We start from the raw sequence: 25126 nt of genomic DNA, 5'->3' as shown, positions 1-25126 counted from the left end.
AAAAATTGCAGATATACAAGCTCATAGTGCTGCGCTATGATCTTGTAGATCTGCTATTTTTGAGAAATTGTGAAAAATGTTATATATTCATACAAAAACAAATTTAAAAGACATGTGTAGAATCGGCCTCAGGTCTTAAGTATGATCAAATAGAAATCATACTGTGACTCTGGGCAATGAGTGCAGAAGAAGTCAATGAATAACGTTGTCTTTGCTGTGTCTGGCCAGGCTTTGATCTTCTGTCATCATGGATGCTGCTCCAGCCGGTCGCCAGTGCACCATTGAGATTAAAAATGATTGTTCTTCCCATACACTCATGAATCCAAGGTAGCTGTTTATTCATTTATGTTTTGCCTATTTATTTATGTTTTGCCTATAACCTTTTTAGTCAGTTGCTCTAACAAGTAACAGGAAGAGTGGGCACCTCTAACGCTGATCCACGCTTTTGTTTTCTCTCGGCTTGATTACTGCAACGCACTCTACTCTGGCCTGCCAAAGAAAACAACTGACAGATTACAACTTGTTCAAAATGCGGCAGCCAGAATTTTAACTAAAACTAGGATGAGAGAACATATCACTCCAGTTCTAGCTTCACTACACTGGCTCCCGGTTGTTTTTAGGATTGATTTTAAAATTATTTTAATAGTTTATAAAGCTCTAAATGGTCTGGCACCTTCCTACCTCTCTGACTGCCTAGAGAGATATGTTCCAAACCGGGCCCTCAGGTCTTCAAGTGCTGACCTGCTCGAGGTGCCTACAATGACATATAAAAAATACGGTGAAGCAGCATTCTGCTTTTACGGACCGACAGTGTGGAATAAACTCCCATTACACTTAAGACAGGCAGCCTCTGTCGATAGCTTTAAAGCACAGCTCAAGACCTATTACTTCACTCTTGCTTTTAGCTGATTCTTTGGTTGATTTTTAATTCCTCACTGTATTGCCTATTTTAATGTTGTTTTATGCCTTTGCTTTTATTTTATTTTATTTTTGTTTGCTTTATTGTTAAATTGGTTCTAACTGTAATTGTATTATTGCTCTGTAAAGCACTTTGAGCTGCATTTCATGTCATGAAAGGTGCTATACAAATAAAGTTCATTATTATTATTATATTATGTAAAATTGGCTATGATTAGAACATGATTGAACATTTCACAATTAAGGTCTAATATTTTACAATTGCTACAAATTGCTACAAAACCTGTCAATCCAATAATTTTGGGTATAAACAAGAAGTTGAAGGGTAAATGCAAGTCTGATAATGATGTACTGTGCATGTTCACATCATATATAGCCTACATTACTTAAAACCATTTTTATTTAATTTTTACATTTTGGACAAAATAGAAATGTTTACATCGAGATACCCATTCTTCCTTAGTGCTCACTCTTCTTCTTGTGTCCCTCTAACCATAGCTCAATGGCTCTAACTTTATTTTCCTTCCTACCATATTAAGGATGTACCTTCACAGTGGCCAGTGCTCCAAACCTCTGCAAAGCACCGTCGGCCCTGCCACGACGACGGCCGCACAGTTCGTCAAGACGCCGCGTAGTGCAAGGGGTGCCGTGGGCGTCTTCACCTACGATCTCGTCGACGCCGACACGAAAGCATGCGCCAAGAAAATCGCAGTCATGTTTTCGGTGCCCTTCGACCGCAACCTGTACTCAAACTGGTACGCGGCGGGATTCTTCGAAGCAAACAAGAGATGCGATTCTGATCTTTATGATGAGATGTATGAGAAGGAAGAGTTGGATTTTGTCAGACGTAAAGCAAACGAAGCCATCACCGTTACGTACTCTAATTTTACTGTCAAGGCCACAATGTCAAGCACTTACACGGCTACCATGAAGGTGGAAATTGATGACAAGTGAGATGAGTAACGCAAGGAATGCTGTAGAATGATGTATTTTAAAATGATCTTATTTTAGAAATGTGTCGTCTAGAGCAGTGTTTTTCAACTTTTTCAGGCCATGACCCCTTCTGTATGTTACACATTAAAAAGTATAGGATAATCACTGGACCAAAATAAAAGCACATAATCAGTCACTTGGAAATGTGTGTATTTGTGTGGCCTACTGTGGCACAATTATTATTACTATTATTATTATTATTACTATTATGTTTTTTTATTTATAGGACTTGTACACGTTATGTAAGTGTTCAGGGTACCACTGGAATGAAATTATATAGTGGATAATTTTACATATAATTATCACTATAATTCTGCTCCCAATATGACCAGGAAGTGGGCAGGCCACAGTCAATCATTATTCATAATACTATCAGTATTCATAGCCCTATAATACAATCAGACAAATCAGCATTCACCATTTGCAGCCATACTACATGAGTACATGATGAATATTCATTCATCCTATGTACATTTGAATGAAACATTATGCGCACACACACACACACACACACACACACACACACACACACACACACACACACACACACACACACACACACACACACACACACACACACACACACACACACACACACACACACACCCCCCTGTACTGTAGATGAAGAGAGTTCACCTGACATGCTTTCATTAACCCCTCACTCCCTGTGTTCTGTTGGCGATAAAGGGCCCTATATCTTGCACGCCGCCTTACCCCTTATGCCTAAACTTATTAGCCATATTTTACTATTTTGAAAAGCATTTTAAAATAGTTCAACTAGCCGATCTACATCGACACATTGTGAGCCTGATCGGCTATTTTAACTATTTTTAAATGTTTTTCAAAATAGATAAAATTGCAAAAACGTTTAGGGATAAAGTCTAGGATCCATGAACCAACCAAAGTATAGTCGAGCAACAAAGGTTAGAGGGTTTATCCACAAATAGTCTGGGTGGATGGGGTTGAAAGTTGATAAAAGATCAACAAACAGCTTGGCACAATATTTAACACATCGGGTGCCAGAGGTTTATTAAAATATTATACGTTCAGTGCCTGCATTTCTTCCATCCACTTACGTTGATACGTTTCGTGCTGTAGAAGCCCCGACGCGGAAGTGCATGTAAACAAGCGTGCGTGCGAGACGGCGGAGGGTCCCGACTAACGCCTGGAACAATAATATTTCAAACACAATCCTCCATTGCAGAGTGATCGCCGATCGAAAACGGCTCGCTTCCACCACGTTAAAAAGAAATGGAGATATTAAGCTTTTAGTCACCGAGTTAACATTGGAAAGGCCAACCGGAAGGATTTTTGACATGGATCCACATCCGGCCTTTCCTTCTCAGAAACTCCTTGGATGATCCCAAAGTTTCGTTAGAGCGCCCCACGTATAAAAATAAAATTGGGTCAATACGGCACTCCTCGTTTGGATTATGAAAAACTGTCCGGACCGTTTATGGCACTCATTGTGTTAATAACCTCTAGGTGTTTGAATAAAAGGTAATGCAAGGTGGCTGTAGCATCCTGTGTGTGCGTGCGTGTACAAATAAAATGTAACAATGTGTACGTTCTGTAATGCAATTCCAATGGTGAAAGCTGTGTTGTTTCACCTCGTGAAGGAATGCGGGATTCGGCCACGCCCAGAAATACCCGTATGTGTGTCTCAAAGAATACATTTACCCTTCGACATAAAAGTAACAATGAGCTCTTAAAAGGCCCTCTTAAGCGTCTCACACATTATAACCCATGTTTTCTAGAATATCATTTCTGTAACATCTATGCATCACATGTCTATAATGCATTATGAACATACTTATAATAATGTATTATAATCTACTTACAGTATAAGCCTGTATAATTATAGTTACTAGACCATACCCGTCGGGGGATATGAGCACTCAAAGTTTGTTTCACGGATGGTCCGCTTATTTTGAGGAGGAGGCAACACCGGCGCTTGTTGCGCGCACATGATTTGGCAACCCGGGAGCCAACAAACACAAAAACGCAAATAAACAGCTGACATTTGGGGAAAGTGAAAAACTGACTTCGTTGTTCCGTGCACATGGTAATGGCCAATGTCTGTGTGCAAATGCAGATCAATTGCTCCAGCCACTGAGGAGAACCGGGCCGGAGATATTTTGGGGGCCATGCCATGGCATGGTTACACCATATATCCGACCAGAGCACTTTCAAGAGCCTGTGGAACTCCATATTTGGTCGAGGCTGTCATTATTTGATGACGTATACTGTACATACAGGGAAGCTATGTTTAAAGGCTGTTACCCAAAGCAAAACAAAAGTTTTTGCTTTAAAGATAATAAATACTCCTGCTATTTGAGTATCACAAAGGAATTTGCGTCTTAGAAGTGGTCAGCAGGCCCATGCTCAGCTCAGACAATGGAAAAGAAGAGAAAGGAAAAGGAAAATAAAACGATTGGATTGCATCGTGGACTCGATCCCACAGGGGAGACCACCTACAAGAGGACCGCCTCGTCTGCCCTGGAAGACGCCATCGAAATCGGCATGACCCACACGGTGGGGCGCCTGTGCCAGGACCCCGAGAGAGACATACAGGATCAAGACTTTGAAGAGTCGGAGACAGTCTTCTTCCCGGCTAAAGGCAGCTACCTGACACCGGCCCACCCGCACAGTGACTTCAAGTTCAAGATGTACGCTCCGATGGCCTTTCACTACTTCAGGGACTTATTTGAGATCGGGCCTAACGACTACCTGCATTCGCTGTTCAACCGGTCTCTGATAGAGCTGTCCGACCCCGGGGCCAGCGGCTCCGTGTTCTACGTTTCCAGCGACGACAAGTTCATCATTAAGACGGTGCCGTACAAAGAGGCAGAGTTTTTGCAGAAGCTGCTCCCGCGTTACTACACAAATCTGACTCAGAACAAAGAGACCTTTTTGCCAAAGTTCTACGGCCTCTACTGCGTACAGACGAAGGCAAAGAAGATTCGGTTCGTGGTCATGAACAATCTGATCCCCTGCGGCATACGGGTGCACCTCAAATTTGACCTGAAGGGCTCCTGGAAGCGAACGGCTTCGTCCAAGGAGATAACCAAGGCGACGCCCACCTACAAGGACCTGGACTTCATAACGGGCATACCCGAGGGCCTGCTACTCGACGCTGACAAGCACAGTGCCCTCAGCGAGAGCATCCGGGCAGATTGTTTGGTGCTGCAGAGCCATGAGATAATGGACTACAGCCTGCTGGTGGGTGTCCACAACTTGGACCGGGCGATTCGGGAGCATGCCAGAGAGGAGGCTGAGGCGAGTTCTGTGGGCCAACGGAAACAAAGCCAGAGATCTATCGCCAAGTTGGCTATGGCTACACTTGATCAAATGGGAGGAATACTAGCAAGAAACACCAGGGGTGAGAGGCTGCTGGTGTACGTCGGCATCATTGACATCTTGCAGTCCTATACAGTGGCAAAGAAGCTTGAACATTACTTGAAATCTGCCATCCACGATGGGAATACTGTATCGGTGAGCAAGCCGAGCTTCTATTCAGAACGCTTTCAGAAATTCATGTGCAATCGGGTCTTCAGAACAGTCACATATACCCCCTCATCTAAGATGGGACGCGTAGGGAACTATGCGGGTCTGTCCAGCACAGAGAACTCGCCGATACCTACATGAGGAGCTCAAAGAGTATCACATCCCCACTCCTGTCCCATGCCAAAACAGTTGCTAGTTACGGACAAGGTGTGGTCTCTGCGAAAACAGTTGCTGGTTCCGGACAAGGTGTGGTCCAGTATTACATCCCCATTTCTGTCCCTGCGCTGTGCTGTGTGTTGACTGGGACATGCTAGATCCCAAAAGCAGTGGTTCTCAAACTTTTTTGTGTCAAGGACGCCCAAATTGATATATGTATTTGCCGGACCCCCATCTGTTTTGTGCCAGGGCCCCCAGAAGAGAAGCTTTGTGTTTAAATTTAAAGCTCACAGCATGGCACGAATCCCCTCCTGCTCAGCCCAGACTGGGCACTTGCCTAATTGTTAACACACCTGCACTGAGTGATTAGAAGGGGACACTCGGTAGGCCAATCAGAGGCAGGTGGGGGCGGGTCTTTTCGTAAGAGGCAGCCGCGCAGCAACTACGCAACTACTCAGTTAGACGCTCTGTGATTGGCCAGTAGTCACTTTGAGTGGCAGCTTGCCCTCTATGGCGGCCGCCAGAGCCTTGTATTGCGATACAGGTCGCTCCAATGAACTGCAGAGGCCAATGAGGTATCTAGGTTTCTATATCTATGTTCAAAAGGTACTCATTTGGTGTAGTTGTTTGAGAGGTGAGTGTTTGGTTTCCTGCTGTTCCCTATGTTATTCCTGAGTTATTTTGATGCTCAGGAATGATTCCTGAGCAATTTAATTTAAAATCATCACCATCAACTCATTCATCACCTCCATACTCTGTCAGTGCCATTATGCTTGTACTGTTCTGCTAAAATAAATATCTAAGTACTTTTATCTATCCATCTGGTTCACTGGTCCTACTCTGACAGGTATCCTGATGCCTGAGTATGAATACACCACAAACGGGGTTAGCTAGCTTTACACAACGTCTACAACTAGAGGTTCTGGCCGCTACGCGGCCCTTCCGTCTAGCAGCCTGGCCTGCACATCGGATACCGAGACAGTAGAGCGTGTAGACGTTCATTGCAACACCGGTGCTTGTTTCTCGCACATGATTTGGCAACACGCAAACCGAAAGCGAAACCTAACTGCAACACAAACCGAAAGCGAAACGTAACTTTTTGGAGGCTCACACAGACACTTGTATATATAGATATGGATAAAGCGGTTAAAATGATTGAGATGCTGTATTAACACATTTTGCTGGGGACCCCCTGGAACCTTGGAGGGCAAGGACCCCTGGGGGTCCTCGGACCCCACTTTCAGAACCAATGACCTATAAAGGAACACTTTTGTGAAGACATTATTGTTTGTATTACATTCAAAGATTACAGATTCAAAGGGATATATCTGTCACAGACTCACACAGGTATTAGCCTACATACAACAGTGGTACTCAAACATAACTCTGAGACCATACAAATGGAACCAAATGGACGTCTGTAAACATGTCCATTTGGCTGTGGTGGAAAGTAACTAAGTACATTTGAGTATTTCCAATTTCCAATACTTTTACTTCTACTCCACTACATATCAGAGGCAAATATTGTACTTCTTACTCCACTACAATTATTTTAAAACTTTAGTTACTAGTTACTAGCAGATTTTGATTATTATTACAAAACATACATTAACCACTTCAGCTCTATACAATTCAGCCATTTGAAAATAGCCGATCTACAAGCTCACAATGTGTCGCATCGTGATGCATGTGAGCTTGTAGATCTGCTATTTTCAAAAGATTTGTATACATTTGAAAACTTGTGAAATGGGACATTCTGCATAATGAGTATTTTCTACTTTTGGTACTTTAAGTCCATATTGATACCAATACTTTTGTACTTTTACTCAAGTACATTTTTTATTCCTGACTTTTACTTGTATTTCTACATTGCCGTAATGATACTTTTACTTAAGTAAAACATTTGAATGTTTGCTTGTTTGTTTCAGGGGTGACTAGATTATGTCCTCTAGAATACTTACCGACGCTCGTGAGAGTTCCTGCTGTATTAGCCAGTGGTGGAAGAAGTACTCAGATGTTTTACTTGAGTAAAAGTAGCAATAACAAAATATAAAAAAATACTGTAATAATAGGTTGAAATATGTTAAAAGGGTGGCATTTGTTCCTCAACGTAGTGCTAATGTGTGTGCAAAGTTTCACGCTGCGTTCATGATTTGCGGCATTTTGTTCAAAACGGGCCACTCCTGCAAACTTTAGATGTCAATCTTAGCCAATCAGGATGGAATATGAAAAATCTAACAGATCCATCTTGATCACATGGCTATAGAGATCATGTGTACCGATTTGCGTGAAATCTGGATACAATTCCGAACACACACACACACACACACACACACACACACACACACACACACACACACACACACACACACACACACACACACACACACACACACACACACACACACACACACACACACACACACACACACACACACACCAACAGATTAGGTCAAATGATTACATTGATTCATGTAGTATTCAGTGTTAATTTTGACAGCAAATTCTGTCATACTCTTATCAATAACACACCATTTAGTTTTAGTCCTATTTTAGTCATCTGAAATTGTTTAGTCTTAGTCTAGTCGACTAAATTAATACTGGTAGCATTCGTAAAAGTTAGTCATCAGGGACATGGCAACACTTAAATATTAAATATTGCACTTGCATGGGTGAGAGAGAGAGAGAGACGTTTGTATTTGTTTCTTATATTTGTTCAGAGTCCTGATGGCTTTGGGCCATGAACTGTCTCAATGTGATGAGTGAACTCACCCATGGCATGCAAGACATGAAGGGAGTTCACCTGACATGCTCTCAGCAACCCCTCACCCTCTGGGTTCTGTTGGAGACGAAGAGCCCTATCTTGCCTTACCCCTTATCCCTAAACCTTTTTCACTATTTGAAAAAGAATTGCTGATCTACAAGCTCATAAACAAAAATCTTTTTCAAAATAGTAAAATAGGGCTAATAAGTTTGGCGATCAGAGGTAAGGCGGTGCGCGCAAGACGGGGCCTGAAGTCTAGGGTCCAACCGACAAACTACAGTTGATGAAAAATCAACAAACAGTTTGGCACGATATTTAATGACCTCTAGGTGTTAAATATCGTGCCAAGCTGTTTGTTGACGTTTCATCAACTGCAGGTGTTTGAATAGAAGGTAATGCAAGGTAGCAGTTAGCATTCTGTACACCCATGCCCGACCCTGTTATGCAAACTGAAACAAATCCAGAGTTTTGCGCAGAAGTATGTTCACTTTTGCACTCGCACAAACGCACACGTGAATATAATACCTTGAGGTTTATTTCCCTCAAAGTGTGATGCTCAAAAACATGTTACTAAAATAAAACTAAATAGTTCAGTAGTTGTACTGTACAGCAGGGTTCTTCAACGTTTTCAGGCCAAGGACCCCCTAGCTGAGAGAGAGATGAAGCAGGGACCCCCTCTATATTGTATAAAATTGTGTTTCAGATTAAAGTTTTTTTTTTACTTAGCCTGTTATTTTTTCCCTCTACACCTATAGCCTCTTATAGCTAATGTTCTCCTCAGGAAAGGAATTCTAGGGTTCAAGTGGTTAACGTAAAAAAACGAAATCCTATCACACAAAGATTTGGCGGACCCCCTATAGTAGCTCTGAGGACCCCCCTAGGGGTCCCGGACCCCCTGTTGAAGACCCCTGCTGTACAGTATGTTTCAATTATAAACGCTATGTAGTGTAATAAAAGTATACAGAACATGAAAACAGGACATTTTGAAACCCCAAATGCAGGGGGCTTATGCGTCATGCAGTGGATACCTATCTGTACATGTTCATGTTGGAGAGGAATTGTAAAGGTCTGGTCTGTGGTCTCCCCTCCACTTCTCTCCCTCTATGTGCCTGTTGAACCCATTAAGACCTGAGGCGATTCTTAAAAATGTTTTCTTTAAAAAAGAGTTTTTTGAAAAAAATCTAAAAATGTTTTCTAAAAAAAGTTTTTTGAAAAAATAAAAAAAATATTATTTTTTTTGGAAAAAAAATTCTTTTCACGATTTTTCAAAAAGAGCAGATCTACAAGCTCATAGCGCGGCACTCGGTGCCGCGCAATGAGCTTGTAGATCTGCTATTTTTGAATAGCCAAAGAAATCTAAAGTGACACAGATAGGCCCTATTGTCTAGGCTCTTTTCGTTCAGTTTCGTTCCCATCAAGTGGATCTAAATAATCTCTGCTTCTTAAAAAAGATCTATTGGTAGTAAGTAAGAAACAAAGGTTTCGCCATCTGTTTTGGCGCATTTTGTTTTTAATCAGTGTTTAAAAGTCGGTACTATTTTCTTAGCAGCGTAGTAATACTTTCAAAGGGGTGGTGCGGTTTTTGGCACGTGATTCCCGTTACAGCCAATGGGGTCGCCTCGTTACTCTCACCATTTCCTGCAACAACAGCCATGGCAACGCTAACGTCCGACGAAAAGAACTCAAAACGAAGAAAATATCCTTCAAAAGCACGTCAAAAGGACTCGAACCGATGCTATATGAATCTTATGTCTGTCCAGAAAGAAGAGGTTCAGGAATTTACACGGACAAGATGGGATATAACTACAACTAGCCATGGATACACGACGGTCGTCTGTCCCGACCGAACTTCAACCAGGTGTTTGCACTTTTCCATTTACGGCCCGTACATCTACATAAACGTTCAGATTTCAAATATAAAGTGCTTACCGCATGGCCACTAATGTCACAATTCTGTAGGGTCCCGCAGAAGTACCCGTATATTCCGTATTGTTCAATAAAGAGTATTCTTAACCGATCGGTGGCCATTTTCTCATTGATTTATAATGTATCAGAGTGCAATACACCTCCCATCCGATAGGGTCGCGTGGTTGAAAGGATATGGTGAAAATGGCCACCGATCGGATTAACATGCTTTTTATTGAACAATACGGAAGATATAGGTACTTCTCTGGGCCCGTACATAATTGTAACATCCATGGCCATAGGTAAGCATTTTAAATCTGAAATATGAACGTTTATGTAGATGTACGGGCCGTTAATGGAGAAAGTGCAAACACATGGTTGAATGTTTCAGGGCTACTACAGAATGTGTGTCAACGTTACTTATAAACGTCAACATTGTGTGGATATGGGTTCTTACAAGCCTCCTGAGGACGCTGGGTTTCACGCAACATTCTACCAGCGTGTTATTGACAAAAAGACATTAATGTGATTAATGTGAGAGGAAAACGGCAGAAGGATCAACTCTCTCAAACAGAAACGTCAGCAGGTGAGGGGGGGGGCGTACTCGCATTTTAACATGAGAGACTGAAATAATTTATTGTGTTATCAGATAAAAACATCTATTGAAAATAGCAGATCTACAAGCTCAGAACGCATCACAACGCGTTGTGAGCTTGTAGATCTGCTATTTTCAATAGATTTATTTGGGGGGAGACACATTTTAACATGAGACTGAAATCATTTTTTATGTTATCACATGAAAAAAATCAATTGAAAATAGCATATCTATAAGCTCAAAACACATCACGTTGTGAAAGTAAAACTAACTCAAAATTCTACTTTGAGTACAGTAGCCTACTTTAGTAAATGTACTTAGTTACTTTACACCACTGAAAGTACAGGTACTAAAAAAACCTACAGTACTCAAGTAATTGTCCTTTCTTGCTGTCCACCACTGCATCTCACCAGTGCTGATAAAGCCCATAAGCTAATTGGCAATATGGCCAAGTAAGAGATTGTAAACAAAACATGCGTGTCAATATTGGACTGTCAAATATTGATTTGTCATTTTATGATTGTATGGGTGCTATTACTGTATTTTAAACATTCCCGTGTCATTTCATCCATGTTCCATCTCTGTGATAACTCAGACATCTTTACATCGTTAACAGCTAATACAGATGTTGTGATTTATAAAGAGTCCAGGGAAGTGTCTGTATTAGATAGCCTGCACCTTTGACTTTAGCCTAGAGGAAGCCTTTATGACCAAGATCATTAAATACCAACCACTCCTAAATACCATCTCAGAGCTGGGCTATTAGGTGCAGACTATTTGTTTTTATATTTGGCAGCCTATAGGACATACCCACATACTGGCTGTTAGAGGGTTTCAACAACTTGGGATGCCCAAAAAGAAGGCAAAAAGGTTGGCAAAGTATTGTGCTGTCTCTGTTGTAATTGGCGGAGACGGTGTTACTTATACCCATAGAGTACTGAGTGACATGCCTATTGTATCATGAAAACATATTCCAGGATTATGTGAATGTAACCTTACTGCACCTATAATATTTGTGTCCCTGTATGTTTCTCCTTTATGTGGACATAAATAAATGGTTAGTGTGTGTGTGTGTGTGTGTGTGTGTGTGTGTGTGTGTGTGTGTGTGCGTGTGCGTGTGCGTGTGCGTGTGTGTGGAAATGAACCACCCTTCGCTGACCGCTACAAGATCTTCTGTGAGAGAGTCATCCGCCATGGCTTATAGTTGACCAAGAGGTGCTGAAAATAAACCAGCTACAAAGGATGTTCGTAAACACAGTGAAGAAGCATGAGGACCTTGATGCTTCAAACTACAGGTAACTCAAATACCACACAGTTCTGGGAAACAAAACAAAAACCTTTATGCTGAAAAGTATATTATAGATGTATTCCCTCACAAAAGAGTATATTTAAACTAAATTGGCTATCATTGTGAATACATCTTTACTTACACACTTGTGCTCATCTTTCCCTAACATTTTATGATGCAGGCAGGATAAATTGAAGCGGAGGTTGACCCCTGATTTCCCCCAGCTGGTTTTTCACTGCCCTACCAAGTGCAACATCTCTGAACATACATACATGTCCTTCCTAGGTATTTTTAGGAAAAAGGTTTGGTAATGCTGCAAGACATACGCATTGAGTCAAGTTGGTGCCCCAAATCCATTAATGGTGTGATCAGTGGTCATCCAGAGGAGATGCAGTCTGCACTTTAATATTTTGTCATATTTGTATACTATTTTGCTGCCGTTGCACTGTCAACCAACATTTCTCTGTTCATACCTGTGAGTGACACAGAAGGCCTGATCTTGTGGGTGGGTGGGAGGGTTGATGTACAAATGACACATGCTGTGACACACTTTGGTATTTTAATAAATATTGTATACCATATGTTGTAATAATTTGGAGCTTTATTTATTTTAGTCTAGTCCATTTTTGGCATTATTCCAATCTAGGGGGCTGATTTTCAGCCATTTTGGGCCAAGGAGTGCTGCTTTTTTCCCCTACCTTTCAGTACACAGTAGGTTGTGACATTTTCTATGTATGAAATATAAGCTTTTATCTAAATGTACTATGTGTATGTTTCATTGTGCTGGGCGCCGATCACTTCAGTAGAAGCGTTTTCTTTCTACATTTCATGATCAAAATTCAAATATGAGTACACTAAGGCACCAACACTTGTTTCAGGTGTTAGGTACATGTATTTATGACATTTGAGAAAGATTTTGTGTTGCCAAAAACACATTTTACAAGCAAAAACAGCAGCACAAGATTTTCGTTTTTTGGTTATTCACTTTTATACACATTTCTGGCTTGTGAAAAAATACTGCAGGATTTTGTGCGGAGAAATTTTAACCCAAAGTCCACAAGGGTATTGTCTATGCAAAAATGCATTGAAAAAGTAGATCCAAGTCGTGGGAACGAAATTCATTTTCTAGGCACTTTTTGGTGGGTCACCACACGGCCTAAGATGCGTTCCAGGTCTTAATGGGGTAACCCATTAACCCATTCAATCCGGGAACACATACCGTGTCATTTTAGATTTTGTTATAGCTATAACCATTATTTTTTATACTTTGGGCTTTAAAAAAAACAGATATACAAGCTCATAGCGTGTCACCGAGCTTGTAGATCTGCTATTTCTTTTTTTGAAAAATCCTGAAAATTTGTTTTTCAAAGTTAAACATTTTTAACTCAAGTCTTTGCTTGTGGGGGATTCCACAAAAAAATCTAAATCCTAACAGTTTAAACAAAAATAAAAGAATGATGTTGCTATAATATCAGTGGTTCTCAAACTTTTTCATGTCAAGGACCACCCAAAGTGATCTGTTTGGCCGCGGACCCCCATCTCAAAATATGTTGTTCCAGGGACCCCCCATGCAGAAGCAAATAAGATTTGAGTTACAAACGTATATTATGTCAAAGGTTTGCAAAAACGTTCACGATTTTCTTTAAACAAGTCCAGGAGACCTGGTTCTGCCAGACCCAGAATGTAGTCCTAGTATGTAACACACCTACAAACCACTTTATAACTGAAGTTCATGATGTCATGAATAGTTCGTGACGAAAGGGGACGTCACAAACTTTTTTTTGGCTGGGGCCGGAGGACAAATGAACCATGCCCATGTATGGACGAAACAGGTACAAAGCCTCATGTAAGCCCGACCCCTTGGGTCTGGCAAAAACAAGACCAGGAGACCTGGTTCTGCCAGACCCAGAATGAAGTTACATACTTGTGACATAATAATGATGTCATGAATAGTTCGTGACGAAAGGGGACGAAAGGGGGACAGACTTTTTTGGCTGGGGCCGGGGGAAAATGTGACCATGCCCATGTATGGAGAAAACAGATACAAAGCCTCATGTAAGCCCGACCCCTTGGGTCTGGCAAAAATAGCAGATGTACAAGCTCATAGGGTGTCAAGGACGCCGAAATTGATATGTATTTGCCGGACCCCCCATTTGAAAACTCATAATAATGTAATTATAATCTACTTACAGTATAAGCCTGTATAATTATAGTTATAGCACTCGTACATGATGCTTTATGACAATAAAATTAATTCAAAACAGATCTACAAGCTCAAAACGTAGATCTGTTACTTTTGAGGCTTTCCTGTGACGCTGTAGGATGGGGGATCAAGTAAAGTAGGCCGTTAATTTACGAAAAAACACAAAAAGTTTAAATATGGAGATAAGAGCCCCCGATAGATAACGATATATTATTGCATTATAGTGTGGTTATAAGCAGTGGTGGACAGTAACGAAGTAAATGTACTTGAGTACTGTACTTAAGTACAGATTCTGAGGATATGTACTTTACTTGAGTATTAGATTTTTAAAATACTTATTACTCTTACTTGAGTACATTTCCAAGAAAAATATTTTACTTTTACTCAAGTACATTTCTAGGAAGGCTGGAAAGTACTGAGTACTTTTAGGTTGGCAGTTTATTTTTTCTTCCCTATAATGCAATTGGCCACACTTCTGCTCTCACATTAGCCGTGTTTCTGGCTTCCCCCTCCGCTCACCTCTTTATTGAGACATTTAGATCGTGTCAAAGGTCATGTCTCACACAGGATCTGACATGAATTTTGACCAGATGTATTAGTATAGGAAATCAAAGGTTGTATGGAGACCAAGCAAGTCAACTTGTCTCTGTGCCATCTTGTTTTGACAGGATGAAGTTCGCTGCTGTGCATGTCGGTGTCATCTTGTTTTGACAGAGTGAAGTTCGCCGCTGTGCATGTCGGTGTCATCTTGTTTTGGTGAAGTTAACAGTTGTGCGTGTGGGTACATATGAAAATGCAGACAACAGCTTCCTCTTTGTGACCACAAAGAGGAAGGTTGTAAAGTACTGAGTACTTTTAGGTTGGCTGTTTCTTTTTTCTTCCCTAAAATGCAATTGGTCACACTTTTGCTCTCACACTAGCCGTGTTTCTGGCTTCCCCCTCCGCTCACCTCTTTGTTACATCTTGTATGGGTGTATAGGAGTAAAAGTATTTAGTTCTGGTTCAGTCATTTCTATTTTCGTTTTTATAGGTGTTTCTGCAGGCTTTGTATAACGTAGTGCTTCTACAAGCACATCAGTGCTTGCAGTACAGGTGGTTTCAAAGAGTTACTTCTCTGAAACAAGAGTTACACGGTCCTATAAATTAATTGTGAAAACATTACAGCAATTCATTGATATAAAAATTAAGAAATGTGCTTCTACTTTTACTTTAAGTATTTTTAAAAGCACTGTAAACAATAATGACATGAGATCTACTTAAAGAGGCACTATGTAACTTTTTTTTATGAATAAAACGTAATGTTGTCCAATCTGTATGGTAGAGTATGTTAATACAATATAACTTATACAATTGGGTCGGCTATATTTTGTCTCCCTGCTCTTCTATTGAGACATTTAGATTGTGTCAAAGGTCATGTCTCACACAGGTGAGATGTATTAGTATAGGAAATCAAAGGTTGTATGAGACCAAGCAAGTCAACTTGTCTCTGTGCCATCTTGTTTTGACAGGGTGAAGTTTGCCGCTGTGAATGTCGGTGTCATTGTTTTGAAGTTAACGGTTGTGCGTGTGGGTTCATATGAAAATGCAGACAACAGCTTCCTCTTTGTGACCACATCCTCTTTACTTATGAGCTGGTGAAAAAATATGTGTAATCACTGTAATCAAAACGCCCTTCATGACAGTTACTCTATGCATTTATAAAAAAAATTACGGTCGGTCTCAGTTTAAAGTTAGCTCCATGTCCTAATCTTTGAAGCTGAATATTATTGTATCTTGACAAAAAGGTCACAGTTGATGGCCCTGGATCTGAGAATGTGTACCAAATAGATTTTCTTTATCAGATTATCACCAAAGTACATTAAGAACTTGAATATAATTAATGTGATCTGAGTGCAGCTTTGTCAGCGATGTGTCACTCATGTGTGACTCCTGTTATTTCCTCATGAGAAAATAATAATCTTTTGAGGCACTGGGGTTCACGCTGTCCCAAGGAAGACTAAGCTGACCGTGCTTTTGCGGTGGTGGCCCCAGAGCTGTGGAACAATCTCCCCCCACATCAGATCTGCCAAGTCCATCAAGATTTTTAAGTCCTTTAATACTAAAAACTCACCTTTTCTCTCTGGTCCACTCCTAAAAATTCCTATTTTAACTCCTGTCTAACGTTTCCTACCTTCTGTGTATAGGTGTAAATACAATCTCGCTCTGTGTCTGTGTCTCCTATATGCATACATGTTATGTATTTTATACATGTTATGTGTTTTTGTTCTTTGATTTGCTGTAATTACTTTGCTTTTACCTGTGCAGCACTTTGGTCAACTAAGGTTGTGTGAAAATGTGCTCTATAAATAACGTTTTATTGATTGATTGATTGATTGATTGATTGATTAATTGATAGATAGATTGATTGATAAGCTAGTGACTCCCATCATGATTACTGACATCTACTATGCAGATGACAATGCCTGAGTCTCAGACACAGCAGAGAATGTAAGGGAACTACTGGCAGTAGAAATGGAGTGCAGGAAGATCTGCCTCAAGCTCTATGTCAAGAAAACCAAAGTATGGGTATTTAACACAGAGGATTATTGTGGAGGATCATTGCCACTGCCAACGGGACAGTGCTTGAGGTAGTCGAGGACTTCAAAGGACTTTTACTTTTACTTAAGTATTTTTAAAAGCATGTACTTTTGAATACTTAAGTATATTTAAAAGCAATTACTTTTTTACTCTTACTTGAGTAACATTTTGACTGAGCTACTTTTACTTGTAGTGGAGTAAATTTGACCAGGAGTATCTGTACTCTTACTCAAGTACTGGGGTTGAGTACTTTGTCCACCTCTGGTTATAAGTCCTAAGTAGTCATCGGGTGCTTTAACCCATTAAGACCTGAGGCGATTCTTAAAAATGTTTTCTAAATCCTAACAGTTTTTTTTGAAAAAAAAAATCAAGATTTTTCAAAAAATAGCAGATCTACAAGCTCATAGCGCGGCACTCGGTGCCGCGCTATGAGCTTGTATATCTGCTATTTTTGAATAGCCAAAGAAAAGAAAAAAAACAGCAACATAAACAGCAACATGAAAAAGAACATCTATGCAAGAACACCACAAAACATTTCTGGCCTAAACTTCCAGAAACCTTATTACTTTACGTAAAGCACCCAACCACCACTTATCAGTGACTTTTAATGTATTTTAACATTATTATTATTAATTATTATAATAATGTATTACAGCTATGGCCATTATCATACACTCTCATTGTGGCCAAAAGAAAAGGTCTGTCTGTAAGCATTATGATGCTTCACCTTAACCCATATACTTTGGCTATTCACAAATATCAGATCTACAAGCTTGTAGATCTGCCCCACACACACACACACACACACACACACACACACACACACACACACACACACACACACACACACACACACACACACACACACACACACACACGAAAAAGTGCTCCTCGGAACACAGGTCTCCGGCGAATGTGCGTGCAAAGTTTCACCGCAATTGGACGCTACGTTCATGATTTGAGGCATTTTGTTCACCTGACATGCTCTCATTAATCCATTAAGACCAAGTCTGTGTCATTTTAAGATGTCTTTGGCTATTCAATAATAGCAGAGAGAGAGAGAGAGAGAGAGAGAGAGAGAGAGAGAGAGAGAGAGAGAGACTATTGAAATTGTATCCTATTATTTGTTCATAGTCCTGATGGCTTTGGGCCATAAACTGTCTCAGTGTGGTGAGAGAACACACCCATGGCATGCAACAGATGAAGAGAGTTCACCTGACATACTCTCATTAATCTATTAAGACGAGTATTGTGTATGTGTATTGAGCATACACAGTCATAACAGATGACACGCCCTCCTCTGTTCAATCCAGTCTGATGTGGAGGTACTAAAGAGAGACACAGGGGCAGAAAGAAAGTACATGCGAGTTAGCCATGGACGTACATATGGAGATGGCTGGGGCAGACAATGAAAAAGACCAAAAGAAATCTGGAGTCAAATGGGTTCACGCACTGAAAGAAGAATTTAAGAAGAGTCCTGTGGCAACAAATGCATCTTTCAGCTTCATCCTCATGGGACTGGAGAAGCTTGTGGAGACACAGTTTGAGTGTCCTTGTAGGAAATTGGAAGAACATTGGAGGAATGCATTGTCGTCATCTGTCTTCTTCATCATTCCTGCTCTCATGTCCTTTCTCCTGATGCTGAGCGCTAAGATCAAAGAATGCCATTGTGGCGACATGTCCTCTGTGTTCTCGACTATCGTCTCCAGCGTCGTACCCTCCATCATTTGGCTGATCTTACTGTTCCTTGATGGCCGCTACTTTACTTGTGCCATGACAAACTGGGAAGGTAGATATGTGGATCTTAAAGATTCAACTCCGCAGAAATGGTGTGAGCCACTTGAGCCAAATGTGACCTGTATCTACAAGAGGAAGCCGGGGACACTTCAACAATGTATGCTCAAATCACAAGACTTCTTCGTACAATCTCAGGTAAGGACCTCGATCCCGTTGGAATTATGCAGCATTATACGTCCAACGGGGGAAACTCCTAGCCTGGCATTGGCCAGACTGATAACGTGGATTCACTATCACGTTCCTACCGGGGAGGAACGTGAGAGTGAATCCACATTATCAGTCTGGCCAATGCCAGGCTAGGAAACTCCCCCCTGTCAGGTGATAAGAAGCGGCTTGCTAACTCCTCATGCATTGAAGGAGGCATGAGCTCAGTTCTGGGCTCTCCCTTGGCTGGCAGAGGGAGAGTAGCGCCCAGGATTACATAGGCGATTGGCACTGGGTGAAAAAATGGGTTGCAAAATCATAGGGAATTTTTATTTAAAAAAAATAATTATGCAGCATTAAAAATCCTTACATATTGCAATGATGATGCCTCACGCTTACTAACTTGTAATTGTCTTAACTCAGTTTTCATAGTAATTTACTAGTACGTACAGTACCACTGGTTAACTGTCTATTTTGTGTCCCAGTGGATAGGCATAGGCCTCCTGGCGTTCATCTGTTTGGGACTCGTAGAATATGTAATCGGAATGCACTACAGAAAACACTACAGAAAAGATGACAACCCCGCAAAGGAACCTGGCAAAGAGGAAATACAAATGAAAGAGATACTGAGAAGGACGGTGGGTACCAGCAGAACTATGTTATGTTTATGTATTTACATAAACTGTGTCAGAACCATTTGATTGATTGAATATTTTAGTAGACAGACATGTAAAACAGCACAAGTACAGTCAAACATTTTGTCTAAAAGGATAACACCAAAAAAGTCCTTGCGGTCTTGTTCCATTGGGGTCCTAGGTATTCAATTTCCCAGAGAACTGGGCCAGGGTGTAGAATCTGACCCAGTCACGTTTTACATTTTAAAACCCCTTTTTATTATCATTCATGAACAATGAGGTGCATTGTTAGCATTCAGTGTATTCAGAAGAACTCAGATGATGACTACACCCTCGACATTCACATTTGCAGCAGACACAACATGCTGTTATTCTTGCTTTTGATACCAAGAATACATAATACAGGACAGACAGACAGATAGGGCTGGGCTAGTATTAACATCTTCTCTGTTTGTTTCATTGTGTTTGTATAGGAGGAGATGAAGCAGAAGAATATCAACCTGGATGACGTCTATGAATTTATGTTGCTCATGTCAGGTATGTTCTGGTGCTGTCTGTCTGTCTGTCTGTTTGATGTCTGATGTCTGTCTGTCTGATGCTTTACTAGATGGTTGGATTTACCGTAAAAACTAGGCGTATTTCAAATGAAGATACCCTTTGATTAATTACTATATGAATCTTGTAATATGATTAGTCATCACAGGTTTAATCTTTAAGTCTACCTACTGGAAGTTCAGTTTCATTTAAAATAATCTCTCAAGAACAGATTCTGCTCTGCGTTGGAATCTGTCGTGAAGGTTCGTCATAACGTGTACGCACTGTGTGGGCGTGGGCGTGCCTTCAGATCAGGAAGCAGGCCGCGCTTTACCCAATCAAATGTAGTGGGCGGGATTTACGTGTCCGCTGATCCTTCCCTACTCGAAACAAGCCGAAACTAATTTAACAATAGCGTCCGCGGAGCAGACAAAACCACGGAAAGATATTCACATTTTAACTTGCTCTTTCATCATAGAAACAAGTGGGCTTATAACCAAAACGATCCATGTTCTCTGGGAGAAGTGGTGTTAGTGTTCCGTGTAGAAATATTGTTAGTGGGAATGAAAACAGTTGCACCACCCGGAAGTGGAGCGTGAAGGCAGACCAAAACCCCGGTTTCCTTTGCGCACGGGTGCTACGTCGCCATTGTCCCAGAGCCAGTGAGAGATAGTACAAACAGCAGAGGGCGCTGTTTTTCATTCTCACTGGCTCTGGGTTCCCAGATTGCATTTAAAATAACGCTATTAGGAAGAAAGCTAAACTATTCATTGAAAAGAAAAAGTAAACATTTTGCAATTGTTCTTAAAATAAGCTTGGGGAACGTTTTGGGACGCGGTGGTGAATAATATTATTACTATTTTTTATCCCTGATTGTTTGCTTTGAAATAACTGACACAAATTCTTCAACAGAAAAAAACAAAAATCACACGACAAGAGAATCTCAGCTGACGGAGGGGTCTCCTCCTCCGCCTGAAAGGGTTCCTTTACTTTCAGAGGATAGCGCTGGCACCGCCGTCCCACCCGGTACATTGCGTCCAGATGTTCACTCCTCTCCTCCATCCATCCCGTTCCAGCCCTTCATCTCTGCTGCAGTCTCTACAGCCGCCTCTCAGCCCTTCATCCGTGATGCAGTCTCTAAGGCCGTCTCTCAAGCCACACTAACTCTTTCACAATCTTTTAATGCTAAAGAGACGGTGGCGTAGCGCCGGTGGGCACAGGCCAAGCCTGGCATGGCCTGACTAATATCACTGCGTAGATATTAGTCTGGAATCTCTGTGTGGAACCTGCATTTCCGAGGGGCAAATAAAAAAAAATGCCTCTGGTGATAAACCCTTCCCATATATTTGCATACTGGGCCCTGATTGGTCCCTCACAACTTCGGAGGGAGAGAAATACAATCTTATAGAGTAAAGTAATTTCTCTATGGAGATTAACATTGGGTCATCTTAGAATCGTATAAGAATTGTGGTACTAACTGTCTCTGTGATATTGTCAGGGAGGAGGTTCTGTATCGTTTATGATAGTCAGTCACTTATATATGATACAGTCCGTTTCTGGCGAAAATTTAACTAATTCGGCGGAAGTAACATTATCGTTTTCTCACCGTCAGTTGATGCTTCATATCCATAAGAGTCAAACCGCCGGGGTCATTTGATTATTTTTGGAACATAGTTCTTATTAGACGCGATATTAAATCATTCAGTGCCACTGGACGTCTAAGACGTCCGTTGATATAAGCCCCGAGTGCCACTGGACGTCTAAGATGTCCAAAAAAAAAATATATATATTTTTTTTAAAGAAATGTTCAGAACCCAAGATATGATGATTTGAAGATTTGCTGCTCCATTCACTCTTTGTTTAACTTCTTACTGAAAAAGGCTGTATCTCGGCTCCTAAGCACTTTATTTTTACAATGAATTTTGGCTGTGGCACACAAATTCCATAAATAAGCTTGGCACTGAATGAGTTAAAGACGTCTATGGGGATTCAGAACGGGGTTGGAAAACTGCGAACCAGGTAGGATGTGTAAATTACGTCAGACTTCGGTGCTCTATATGGAGAGGGGCCAGACCTAATCTGCCAAGGGCATTTTTTTTTTTGCAATGGCAGATTTGTCTGGAACCAGGCTATAGCACAGGCCCCCCATCCCTGCTTACCATCAAACAGGAGATACGAAGTTTTCTGATTTAACAAGGTTAGACGGAGCCACTCATTTGTGCACTCAGTCAATCCTGAAATTGAATATGGAGCTTAATCTAATCCCAGACCAAATGTACTGTATACGTTGAAAGGGCTCATTATGCATTATGTGATTGTAATGTCATGTTAAATGTATGTATACTACAGTGTTGTGTTTGTTGTTTTCAATGTTGCAAACGGTGCTACCAATGTAGCACTCAGTGGGCAGGGGCCACTGAATGCGTTACATTGTGAACTACATCTCAGGCAAATATTGTACTTTTACTCCACTACAATTATTTGAAAACTTTAGTCACTAGTTACTTTGTAGATTTTGATTATTATTAAAAAACATAAATTAACCACTTCAGCCCTACTGTATACATTTCGGCTATTCGAAAATAGCCGATCTACAAGCTCACATTGCGTCGCCATGCGACGCATTGCGTCCATGCGTCGCCATGCTCTCTCCAGCTCTTTGATAAACAGAAAATACATGTTCAGGCAATGTTGGTTCAGGTGGGTTGCCAAATTCTGCCAATCAGGAGAGAGTACCCATTTATCAGCTTAACTTAACAGGGTTAATTTAGCTCTGCTCATTTATTTATTTGTTTCGTAACTTTAAATTTCACTTGCTTATCCTATTTCCTGTATGAGATCTCTCTTCTGATTGGATAAGAGTTGGTATCCCTACCTGAAAATGCATTTTCTGTTTAATAAAGAGCTGGAGAGACATGGAAACTCCTGTTACTGAACAAACACTCTATATAGCAATGACTCTGAGTACTGTCAGAATATAGCTATTTAACACTTATTTTAACCAAGAAACATCTTTTACTCTACCTTTAATATCAGTGTGTTGAAAGGGATAGTTCACCCAACAAAAATACTTTCTTTCTATCGATTAGTCACCCCATGGAGACTTGAATTCATGGATATTTTTTTGTTTTTGTCTCATTACTAAGCCAATAATTTGATGACCAGCGCGGTTCCGGTAGGAGACACAAAGGAGACTCTTTGTGTCTCCTACCGGAACCGCTGCCGGTGATCAAATTATGGCTTAGGCAAAAACTAAAATATTTCCATGAATTCAAGTGTCCATGGGGTGACTAATTGATAGAAAAAGGTCATTTTGGGGGTGAACTATCATTTTAAAGTCATAGTGTGTAACCATGTCATGTTAACGTTTAAAAAAAATAGTATAATCACACTTTTTGTTTAATTCTATTTCTTGTGCTCATTAGTGGTAGATGCAGCCTAAATCGGATTTTTATGAGCTCTATGGATTTTTCATGCATGTTGCTTGAGTTTTGGATATTTGAATCATACTGTGGAATTACCGATCTACAATCTCACAATGCCTCGTGCTGTGAGGCATTGTGAGATTGTGGATCTGCTATTTTTGGGTTAAGTTCCACTCAGAATAGGGATGCTATATAGGGTTCAAGTGGTTAATGTAAAAAACATTATCCTATCACACAAAGATTTAACGGCGCCCCTGTAGTAACTCTGAGGACCCCCTGTTGAAGACCCCTGATATAGGGTTAATTAGACCTCGAACCCCAGAGCAATGTGTGCACGCATGCATGCGCTGCTCTCAAGATGCATGATTGTTTACTGTTGGCATATTATTTTAGATATATATTGCAATATTATTTTCGAACACATGGTGGCAGTCATGAAATGCAGGGATAAGGGGGGCACCAACCAGTAGCACAGAACTTGCCAACTTACAGAAAGATGATTGGATTAACCTGACACATTCACCTCTTTGTCAGGTAATCATCATCCTCATCCTGATAATCATAATAGATGTGCATTATTAATACCAAGGTTCAGCTTCTACCATATTGCTTTTACCTGTCCTTGATGTTAAATTCTGTTCTTTTTGTCAATAATCACCACAGATATAATATTTAGCCCAGCCGGGCAATAGTTTATTAGTTTGCGCTCCAGCTCACATGTTAACAAGAACCGCACTCTGTCTGTCTAGTAGTGCAACCAACAACAGGCGTTGTGCATCACACACCTGTAGAACTAAGGTTCCTACCTAAGCAACAATTGGACACCTATTGTAACACGTGACATGAAAAAGTTTGAGCACCACTGATATATAGCAACATGGGTTTTTCAAAAAACTGTTAGGATTTAGAGTTGTAACAATGGATCATAACTAAATATATATTTTTTGCATGTCCTGCTTCACACTGTTGGCCACTGAGCAGCAGTGTGAAGCAGGACGTTGCTGAAAAAGAGAAAATATGTGACTGAATACAATGAAACCTTCCCCAAGTCGCTTTTGTGGAAACAGAGTGAAAATGTGAATTTAGCTTCGTTTTTTTTTTGTGTTTTTTTTTTTTTTTCATATTAACACAGTTCTAATGTTAAAGAAGGTTTCTATTGCAAAATATAGTCGTGGGAGAATCATTAAATGGTTACATTTGTAGGGTAAAGTAGGCTCTACTATGCTGCTTTTGAGCCAGTCTCTGTGTTACTTTGGGGGGTGGAGAGACACTACTTGGCCGAGATTTGCATAGAGTTTCGATTGGTCACTAGCTAGGCATTGTACTCCGGTTTCACTGAGCCTATGGTCTGAGCACCGCAAGAGCCGGTGTTGCCAGGTATTGTTATTATAAGTTAGCCCCCAAGATTTTATTTGAAAATAGCAGATCTATAAGCTCACAGTGCGTCGCTCACGATGCGACGCGTTGTGAGCTTGTAGATCTGCTATTTTCAAATAGCTGATGCATACAGTAGGGTTAAAATGCTCATGTGGCCCATAGTCGCTTTATTTTGGGCTTTTTTTCCTATACCTGGTTGCTTATTTCTCTCATACAATCTGGCAACACTGGTCTCTGTCTGAAGCGTTGTTATTTAACTTTCGGCGCAGAGCGAAAGTTGCTCTGATCTGCTAGGACTATTCATTCAT

General features: G+C 40.7%; 3 protein-coding genes across 3 annotated transcripts in view; all 3 read left to right on the top strand.

Annotated features, from left to right (window-relative positions):
- LOC308079040 (uncharacterized protein) overlaps window positions 1–1872 on the top strand; it is a gene marked incomplete at its 3' end in the record, with an annotated part of 2551 nt that extends 679 nt beyond the window's left edge. Inside the window, exons 2-3 of the mRNA XM_080420377.1 lie at window positions 229–327; window positions 1458–1872. Coding sequence (XP_080276503.1) covers window positions 248–327; window positions 1458–1872 — 495 coding nt within the window. The 5' untranslated portion in view covers window positions 229–247. The remainder of the gene's footprint in view (window positions 1–228; window positions 328–1457) is intronic.
- Window positions 1873–4308: 2436 nt separating this feature from the next.
- Window positions 4309–5559, top strand: LOC308079038 (phosphatidylinositol 4-phosphate 5-kinase type-1 alpha-like; the record flags this gene model as incomplete). Its single annotated transcript, XM_080420375.1, has 1 exon — window positions 4309–5559. One exon carries the CDS (start codon window positions 4309–4311, stop codon window positions 5557–5559), a length of 1251 nt encoding a protein of 416 aa, XP_080276501.1.
- Window positions 5560–18314: 12755 nt separating this feature from the next.
- LOC308077790 (uncharacterized protein) lies at window positions 18315–21335 on the top strand. The gene is made up of 4 exons (XM_080418721.1): window positions 18315–18838; window positions 19333–19485; window positions 19956–20019; window positions 20929–21335. Exons 1-4 carry the CDS (start codon window positions 18419–18421, stop codon window positions 21219–21221), a joined length of 930 nt encoding a protein of 309 aa, XP_080274847.1. The 5' UTR covers window positions 18315–18418; the 3' UTR covers window positions 21222–21335.
- The last annotated feature ends 3791 nt before the right edge of the window (window positions 21336–25126 follow it).

Source organism: Gymnoscopelus braueri (assembly GCF_963280865.1).
Source record: "Gymnoscopelus braueri genome assembly, chromosome: 22".
Lineage (NCBI taxonomy): Eukaryota > Metazoa > Chordata > Actinopteri > Myctophiformes > Myctophidae > Gymnoscopelus > Gymnoscopelus braueri.
Note: the sequence above shows the minus strand (reverse complement) of the source record. Positions and strands in the feature narration are given on the sequence as shown.

Bases quoted from the DNA above. Each gene is read 5' to 3' on its own strand.
- LOC308077790 (XM_080418721.1), top strand. From the start codon at position 18,419: ATGGGACTGGAGAAGCTTGTGGAGACACAGTTTGAGTGTCCTTGTAGG. The intron at 18,839-19,332 runs GTAAGGACCTCG...TTTGTGTCCCAG, and splicing joins ACTTCTTCGTACAATCTCAG to TGGATAGGCATAGGCCTCCT. The intron at 19,486-19,955 runs GTGGGTACCAGC...GTGTTTGTATAG, and splicing joins AAGAGATACTGAGAAGGACG to GAGGAGATGAAGCAGAAGAA.